Source organism: Atta cephalotes (assembly GCF_000143395.1).
Source record: "Atta cephalotes unplaced genomic scaffold scaffold00030, whole genome shotgun sequence".
Taxonomy (NCBI): Eukaryota; Metazoa; Arthropoda; class Insecta; order Hymenoptera; family Formicidae; genus Atta; species Atta cephalotes.
In genome coordinates, this window is record NW_012130094.1 from 238917 (window position 1) to 249582 (window position 10666).

A 10666-nucleotide genomic window follows, 5' to 3' on the forward strand; every position below is an offset into this window, starting at 1 on the left:
TTAAACTTAAACTAAAACTAAACTAACGTTAAATTTAACTTAACTAACGTACTAAGTTATTCGTTTACGTTAGTAACGTAACTTACTTAGTTACTATATATTATATATATATATATATATATATATATATATATATATATATATATATATATATACATATATACATATGTATTCAGAATATATATTTTTCCAATGTATATCTTAATGTGAATCCTATTATTTCTCAATTCTTAAATTATCCATCGATTTAAATTATATTCTTAAATATCGAGCTTTTGCTCGTAGCCCTTTAGTTTGTTTTATTAAATTAAAACAACATTTTAGTTGTAATTGTTTTGCTCAAATCAACTCAATTGAGAGCATCATATATAATTATTTTATACTATATATAATATTTTTGTATGTAAATTTTAAATATATCTTTTAGGGCCGGTAGTTCCATCTTTAGATAAACTATTTTAATTTACTTATTGGATAAACAAAAGAGTAAAAGAGTAAAAACATAAGAAAGTAAGACAGTTAACTGAAGTTTACCAAAACAACTCAGCTTTAGTTAAGTAAACTGCATGCCGATTACTATCAGAGAAACGCAATCATAAATTACGATTGAAATAATATCATACTTAATGGATCAATATGATTTGATAATGATTCTACTTCACATCTTAAAACACTGTAAAAAAGCAGTGTCAAAAATACCTCAGTTCCAGAATTCAAACTAGAAATCTTTCAATTATTCGGGTATCTTATTTTCAATTTGATTATCGAGACACATGATACTTTTTGTCATAATTTGTCATAATTGTCAATCAGGATGTCCCATTTGAATTTTCCTAGACAAATATCTCAAAAAATATAGAAGATATAGAAAAATGTTTCAGACAAAAGTTGCATAGTTTAGACTGTTTAGAGGAAGCCATACTTTGGTTATGTTTGTTTTCTTCTAGGTAGTGATATCAAAAAAATATGAAGGTCATCTTTATAGTTTTAAAAGAAATTGTATAATTTTTTTACACAATGATTTCTTTAATTATTCTGTATATAAAAATATTAAGGTAGTCAAAAAACCAATTAATTTACGAGATATTTTAAATTTTATTTCCGCATATATTGACATAAAATATTAAATAATAATAAGACGAATTAATTGGTGTTAAAGAAAACACATAATTGCTTTAAAAAAATATGTGAGTAAAATGGATAATTTTTTAAATAAGCAACTATGTTTTCTTTTCACCAGTTGATTCATCTCATTATTCTATTCATAAAAGAAAGATACAATTATAAAAAAATTAATAGTTTATGAATTAATATTTTATGTTATATGTACCGAAATAAAGTATAAAATATCTCGTAAATGAACGTAAATTGGTTTTTTGGTATCACTATCTTAATACTTTTATTTGTAGAATAATTAAAGAAATCATATATGTAAAACATTATACAACTCCATTTAAAAAAGTAAAGATCATCTTTATATCTTTTTAGCTCCTCCACTTAGGAGAAAGACAATATGATCTCCCTCTAAAACCATGCAATCTTTGTTTGATTTTTCTATATCTTCCATATTTTTCGAGATATTTACCTGGAGAAATTCAAATGGAATATTCTGTACACAAGGATGATTTCTGGGATAATTCAAAGATGATAAATTATTATATTATGATATTTTAAAATACTATTTAAGTAGCAAATAGACAATCAATTGATATTATCATTTCAACTTCAGTTCATGATTGTATGTTTTCGATGATTATATATAATTGATAGATGATTAGAATTTACATGTAAAAATATGATTAGGCACCAATATGTAGATTCGATCGTTTGATCGTAGATAGGATCGTTTGATCCTTTCCTTCGTTCAATTGATCCTTTTCTCATTTATTTAATGTATTTATATAGTGGCCTAAGTTAATTTGATATTATAAATAATATATTGCATTAAAAAAATGTGTGTCGATATATTTGTGTTTTACAATAAATTTGTAATATATAAAAATTTTTAATACTTTTTTGTACACAAATATGTTATATAAAAAAGAAATATATGCGCGCTTATGCGTATGGGATTATGTTTTATAATTAATTAATTAATCTTTTCAGGTAAAGGTGAGCAAATGAAATATGGTAGACAGCGTATATGGGGTGAAATCAGTTATGGTTTAGTAGCATTTTTAGTTGGATATATTATAGATATATGGTCCCAAAATAAAATCTATAAAACTTATACACCAGCATTTCTTCTTGCATTTATATTTATCAGTATTGATTTATTATGCTGTAAAAACTTGAAGGTAATTGTATAATAAATTAAAAATAACAAGTAAAAAACTAAACCATACACTTTATATTTTTATTACAGCTGCCACGTATATCAAGATCGACAAATATATGTGCAGATATCTATGCGCTTTCAAAATACAAATATATTATTATATTTTTCTGTTTTGCTATCATTGTCGGAGCCATTGATGGTTACATAATCTTTTTTTTATTGTGGTGAGTTTATACTTTTTTTAAGGTATTTATATTTTTATGTTATATATGAAATCAGAATATAAAAATTAAAACGTAAAATTTTAAGCAAACTTAATTTTTATAACATTTAATTTTTATAATGTTTAGTTAAGTTATATATTTTACTAGGTACGAAGAAGATTTAGCTATAAAGACTGGTTACATGGACAAAATTAAATTAATAGAAGGTTTAACTGTAGCCGCAGAAGCTTTCGGTTGTGTAATATTTTTACCTTTATCTGGTATCAATAAATTATATTTCATTATAAGATTTTCCATTTAAACGATTCAATAAATTAAAGCATTGCCTTATTTTCTTTTCAGGTAGAATATTAAATAAATTTGGATATGGTTACACCTTTAATCTCTCTCTCGTGTTTTATGTTTTACGGCTGGGATTAATATCTATAGCACCAACACCATGGTGGATTGTTCTAATAGAATTTTTATTACTAGGATTATCATATACACTTTCCTACGTAACAACAATAGCTTTCGCAGATGTAATATCATCATCCAGTGTATCTGTTTCTGTTCAAGGCATTATGTCAGGATTAAAAGAGGGTTTTGGTAAACTTCTTCAAATATTTTACATTTACAATTGAATTATTACAAAGAAAATGAACAATATAAACGTATGTATTCTTTCCCTTCTTAGTAAGAGTTTTTTATTAATATAAAGTGTAAAATCTAAGATATTTTTAGGTTTTGCTGTCGGTAATTTGGTGGGAAGTATGCTGCTAAAAAAATTTGGTGGTGCATTAACTTTGCAAATATTTTCGATATTTGCAGCATTTTGTGCGTTAGTATATTTTGCACTTTACATTACGTATTTGAAGCATAAGTTATCAGGTAAGAACTCGAATGATTTAATCTAATAAAATCAATTAATCTTTTTTTAGATATTATTAAAAAAAATAACACATTTTATTGTATTTTAATGTAGGAATACGAAATAATATTGAGTGGAAAAAGCCTGATGATGCACGAAATCAGTGTGTTGTAGCAGAATGATATTATAAGATGTTTTTCATTATACAATATATTTAATGAATATTTTCTTAGCCAAAAGCATTAAATCAGCATTTGGAAATATTGATTATATGAATTTTATTAACGTTTTGTATATTTTTTTATAAATGTCATTAAAAATTATTTAATAATATATTTCCAGTAATTTTAAATATTTTAATAGTATAAATTCGAAAGTATAGTACATATACAGAACGCTTGAATTGGAAATGTGTTAATATTTATAATTTACGTATAAAAATGAATATTATAAATTTACATGTAAAAATAGTTTAATTATATCAATATTTATATTTAACAATATAATTTTATAATTTATTTCTTTTATTTGCTATTATTTCATTTTTATAACACTCGCACTTGATAATTATATGTGAATATGTTCTGAATTTAACTTGAAGAAAATAAAATATGAGTTCCAAGAACATCATTTTTTAAATAATAATTGACTTGAAGATATATTTAAAAAAACGCGCAAATATATACTTTACAAATTTTAAAAGTAAATTATATTATATAATATAATAATAAATGTAATAATGTTTTCTATTATTTTATAATACAAAATATAACAACAATGTGACTAATCGCAGTTGTGAGTTAAAAAAAATATACATATTTTGAGCTTATAGCAATCCAAAGCTTAGAAAAGACAGTCGTGCGTGATCGTATTATTTTAATATACTGAAAAATATAACTATGTATTATTAATTGTATTATAAAAATGCGAACAGTTGCAAGTTTGTATTTTTTATTTTCCAATTTCAGGAAGAAATTTTAGTAGATCAATCTTTATATTTAGCTGTGTAAATATTATAATATAAGAATATAAAGCATTTCCGAGGATGCGTAATTATTTTGAACATGGCTGCTTTTTCCAATTAAAATGTTGCCTCAAATAAATTATAAAAAGAAACATGATTGCTACCATGGTATAAGAATACAAAATTTCATTGCGCATTATGGCGGTAGCCATTAATTAATTGTTCTAAATTAAAACAACTAATTAAATGCTTTCCCCAATTTTTAGGAAAAAATAAAAAATGTGCTGTGAATCTCGACTCAAGTTGCAAACTACGATTGAATATTTTACATTGTCAGTGGAGGGTTTAACTTGTAGACAATGCAGACTTATGAAACTACCACTGCGTGATAGTATATTATTTTTGCATAATGTTTTTACTCAAATGTATATCACTTTAGATAACGTTTATGGTAGACGTTTTGAAACGGTTATAATTGCGATTGATAATAGAACTGAAACAGTACTTTTAGAATCTATATTTCATGCAAGGTTTATCGTCAACAATTATTGCAGTTGTGTTATTCTATCATATTGGTCGACATAGTTACATTATATAGCATCAGTGTATAGATACATAAATTCAAAAGTTTTCATGTAAATATTAAAATATTTATAATGAATTAATGCTCTTAATCACAAAATATTTATTTATTTATTTAATTACACTTATTATTCTTTTATATCTCCGCAGATATATTGTTCTCTTACTTCAAAAGTTCAAAAATGACAGAACTTAAAAAAATCAATATTAAATCTCAAACATCAAGTTTCAAAAAGAAAAAATCATTTTTTAATTTATCAGAAAATTATTAGCTCTTCAAATAATTTTTCAAAAATAATATACTGTTGTAGGTATAATCGAATATCATATTTGTCCGCTTAATAACTTATAAGACAACTAACTTATAAGATAACTTCTTTTTGGATTGTGATAATTTGGATATCCCACAAAAATAATAAATCTGAAATATTTCTTTAAAAGTGAGATAACTTGAATTATCATTTATTAGTTTATATTTTTATCTTGATCAGCTAAAATAATTAAATTCAAAATAAAATAATTTTTTCTTCAAACTTCTATCATCAAATCTATCTTAATTCTAAATGTTTTCTGTAAAATATTCTCTTTTTACTTATAAGATTTTTTTATTTACATAAATGACATGACTCAAAATTTGTCACTCTAGAACTTCAAGAAGAAATTCTTTGTAGAAATTCTCTGTAAAACACTTCTGTAGAAAATACTATGATCTTTAAAAATTTTAAGAAAAATATAAGCGCTATTTGCCGGATGAATTGTGAAATTAAGTCAGTTTGATGATTAATAAAAATAATTTTTACCTAATTTATTTATGGTAATAATTTAAAAAAATCATATTTTTGTGTTATGTCACTTTTGTAAAGGAATGATGTTATTTTATTTTAAAAAATTTCCAGTGTTTATAAAATATTATACTTATAAAAATTTTACATAATATTTATGTATATTGTTATACGCTTTTAATCTTACATACGATTATTGATAATTATTATAATAGGCCACACAAAGAGCTATCAATGCTTGTATTCTTTTTGTATTTTTTTTTTCACTTAATGAACGATAAAAATAATAGCTGCAATAGCACTGAATAACGCTTTCAATGTGTCTTTCAAATTGTCTAAACGTGCCTAATATTATTTTGGAAAAAAGCGCAAAAGAATTGAAGTATATTATTCGTTACATAAAATCATGAAAATCAATTACACGTTATTGCCATTAAAAACATTATTTCTTTTTCTGGGGAGGTAAGCAAATTATGAAATATATTATATTATATAAAATATTTATGTATTTTACGTCAAGAATATATTATGATACATATAGATTGTATAATAAAATGTAATACAAATATTTTATATCGTATTTTATTATATTTCTCTTTTAAAACTTATGTCTTAATATAACAAAACATATAATATATAATTATATAAAAAGATACAGTAAAACTGCATATAGTGAGGATCTCATTGATTTCAGTGACCATGACATACATTCTTACAACCATTCCTCTAAGTATGAAATATTTTAATCATTCTTCATTGTATAATAAAAAATTATTAGCAATTAGAATTAATACCTTTTAAATATATTAAATAGTAATTATATTGTGTTTGTATACATTTTTGTCTTTCAACATTATAATTTAAGATTTAACTTTGTTTTTTATTCATATTGAAGAATGTAAATTTTGAAGACTTTCATTGGATTATTAACAAGTTGAGTTAAGAGTTACATAAATACTATATAAATTAAATGTATTAATATACATTTATATAGGAGCAATATAAATTTAAAAAAGAATGACTATTTATCTACTCTTATCTTGCATGTGTGTAAAGTTTCGCTCTCTCTATAAAGAGTTGTATTCTAAAGATAATATAAAAATAGTATAAAGAAAAATATAAAGATATATAAAGATATAATATTTAATTTATAAACTCAATTTTAGTCCCAATTGATTACGTTGATATTAACTATGTTCCAACTGACTATGTTGCGATTTCTGATATGAAACTAAAATTGGGTTCAGCGAAAAAGGGATTAAAATGATAAATTTTTCCTTTTACACAGTTAACCCTAAATGACTTTCGAGTGACCTTGACTTCGACCTTGAGTCTTAAGAAAGTAAAGTTTATAAGTCTTAAGGTCATTGACTTTAAGCTTTTTCCATTGCTCATGGTCATCACTTGGACCCTATTTAAGATTAACTGTGTAAAGGGAAAGGTTTACCTTTAAATTGTTAAGTTAAACACATTTTTATATATTTTCAACACTTTCTGTTAATAATTTTTAATAACAATAAGCGACAACTAAAATCTTTTGATTGTTACTCAGCGCGATGACTTTAATAACATATGTCAAGATTATTAAAATCAGATCGCATCATTATTATGCAATTTTTGAAACATATTTTAATCTTTATTACAATTTACTTTATAAAAGAATTATATAATATTATAAACTTTTTACTATATAAAACATATATAAATCATATTTAATAATAAGAATAATATACATTGTGATAAATCAAAAATATTAAAAATAAATTATTTCCAACTTCATAAATTATGTTATTACATACATAAGTGTAATAATTTAATTGTTCTTGTTTCAGCTACGGGCGCTATTTTTTCATTTCTATCTGTAAACAGCTCGGTATTTCATCATTAATAATGAGTAGCTTCGGTGCTATTTTATTTATGATTGCTAAATCAATTTTTGGTTTTATCATGAATTATTTTCAAACCCAGAAAAAATTGATCTTTATGGCTTACTGCTTTCAAGCAGTTGCTATATTTTAACATATTTTTTACTCTCATCACCGGGACTAATGATATTGGACCATCAGTTTCAAAACATTTCATGTGCATATTTACCATTTTGTAGCATAGATTCTGTAAGTCTTTATTTTCTTATTATTGCGTATTTCTTTGATAAATTATAAACAATAAAATTTCTGTAATCTGTGCTATAGAATATTATTCAATCCACATACTTACTTTACAAATAACTTTAGCCTGCACTAAGTTATCCACATATTTACTTTACAAACTTTTTTTGTGAGATTGTAATCTTGATAATATATGTATTTCAAGATTACAATATATTTCATTTTCTACAGTTTTCTATAATTTTATGTTTACATATTATATAAAGCATTTAAAAAAAATTTTTTTTCTTTAGTAATTTCTTTAGTAATTTATTAGTTTGAATATTAATTTTTTAATAATTAATATATAATAAGTAATAATTATAATAATATGTAATAATTATAATAATATGTAATAATTATTATATCGCTAATTGTAATAAATCTTTTTACCTGTTTATATAAAAAAGATCTTATTTATTATATTTATTTAAGAATTTCTTAATAGCGTTATATAAGGGTACGAGAAACATTATATGTCACTATACAAGAATGCAAATCTTTCCGTACTATTATCTTTCTAATATGCAGCTGGAAAGGAAGTAGTTATTTTACCAAATACTAGTTGTTTAATAAATATTAGTAATACATTATTATGTCAAAAAGAATTCAAAGATAATTATAATTGCAATGTTATCTGTGATAATTTTGAAAATAATCATTGTTTATATTACGTTCTGGGAATTCGTCCTTTTAATGTCCCTTGGAAGTGTAGATATTTCTGTTTCTTTCATTTTGACCAGCGCAATCTGTTTCGAGATATTACGTAAATAATTTTATAATTATTATCTCTTTTACATCTATCTATTGATATAAATATAAAACGGATAAATTAAATTCTAATTTTTAATATTTTTTTATACATAACTAACAAATCGTATAGAAAAAATGCGTGCGTGCGTGCGTGCGTGCGTGCGTGTGCGTGCGTGTGCGTGCGCGTGTGCGTGCGTGCGTGTGCGTGCGTGCGTGCGTGTGCGTGTGCGTGCGTGTGCGTGCGCGTGTGCGTACGTGCGTGTGCGCACGCGGGCGCGTGAGCGTAGATTGTTCTACAATAAATTTGTTTATCTTCTTCTTAAATAAAGGTGAGAAAATGAAATATGATAGGCATAGTATGAGGTGACATCGGTTTCGGTTTGATTTTTAACTGGATACAATCGATGTATGGTCTCAAGGAAAGATTTACAAAACTTATACATCAGAGTTTCTTCTTGTATTAGTATTCACTTGTATAGATTTGATTTGTTGCAAAAATTGAAGGATTTTATGATGTATTAAGAAAAATGAATAAAAGAGAAAACTAGGGTTAGAAATAGTAGTTTAATTTTTATATTTTTGTATATTTTTATTATAGTTGCCACTTATATCAAGATTGTCAAATGTATTTACAGACATATGTACGCTTTTAAAATTCAAATCTACTGTTATATTAGGTGTGGGAAAAAATTCGTGGCGTTTTTCTTGTTAGATGTAATGGGAAAAACGTCATGAACTTTTTCCTACATCTAATATTTTCGTTTTTATGTTTTGGTAAATTTATGCCATTAGCGGGATATTTTTGTTTTTTGAAATTGTTATTTGAAATTTGGACACAAAAAACTTAAGCAATAAGATGTGAGTAATAAGCAAATCAATATTTTGAATTTGTTACATTGGTCTTACATTATATCAAAATCAAAATTATCGACGTGATGTCTCTTAATTCGTAATTATCATTTCTTCTTTTTAGATAAAATATTGGAAAAATTAGGATATGGTTATACTTTTATTCTTTTTCTCGCATTTTATTCTCTATTGGTTGGGATTAATATCTGTAATACCAACATTATGGTGGATGGTTCCAATAGAATTTTTAACAATAGCACTATCATATATACCATCATATACTTTGTCACGTAACATCAGTAGCGTATATACGCAAATGTAATATCATCATCCAATGTATCTCTTTCTATTCAAGGAATTATATCAGGAATGAAAGATGATTTAGGTAATTTTTCTTTATCTAATTTTACATTGAAAATTGAATTAACGAATAAATAATATTAATAAATGTAAATAATATTAATAACATGAATAATATAAATGGATTTATTTTTCCTTATAATTAAGTTTATTATTGATTCAAAAAGGTTATAATAATGTTATAATATTTTCATGTCGCTCTATTGATAGTTTGGTTGAGAGTATATTCTTGAAAAAATTTAGTGGTTCGTTGACTCTACAAATATTTTCAATATTTGCAGCATTTTGTTCGCTAGTGTATCTTCTATTTTACCTTACATACTTAAAACATGAAATATCAGGCAATTCATTAGTCTAATTTGATAAAATTAAATATCTTTTTCAGATTGTTGTTAAAAAAATAATAGATTTTTTTAATTGTAGGTACACAAATTGTACACAAAATAATGTTGGATGGAAAAAACCTGATGCACAAAAACATTGTGTTGTAGCAGAATGATAACACGAGATATGTTTTTTATATTTATTATTTTTTATTACTTAGGTAAATCATCTATAAAAATATATCAGTAATAGCATTAATTTAATTTTATTATTTCATTTCAATATGAAACATAATATAATGAGAAATACATATTATCCGTATATGTGCTAATACTTGTAAAATATTTACTAACTTTATTTTTAAAGTATGAATATTTATTTATGAAAAGTACATGACACTTTTCTAATTAGTGAATAAATGCACATATATATATATATATGTGCACATATATATATATATATATATATATATATATATATATATATATATATATATAATAATTATTATATATANATATTATATTATAATATATTANANANNNCGCGTAACGTT

General features: G+C 23.8%; 1 protein-coding gene and 1 pseudogene across 1 annotated transcript in view; both read left to right on the forward strand.

Moving 5' to 3' along the window:
* Positions 1-3534, forward strand: part of LOC105620832 (major facilitator superfamily domain-containing protein 6-like) — a 5737-nt gene extending 2203 nt beyond the window's left edge. Inside the window, 6 exon segments of the mRNA XM_012202309.1 lie at positions 2107-2297; positions 2366-2502; positions 2650-2762; positions 2845-3090; positions 3226-3372; positions 3467-3534. Of these exon segments, the coding sequence (XP_012057699.1) occupies positions 2107-2297; positions 2366-2502; positions 2650-2762; positions 2845-3090; positions 3226-3372; positions 3467-3534 (902 nt within the window).
* The window catches only part of LOC105620904, a 67453-nt pseudogene that overhangs the window by 26687 nt on the left and 30100 nt on the right, over positions 1-10666 (forward strand).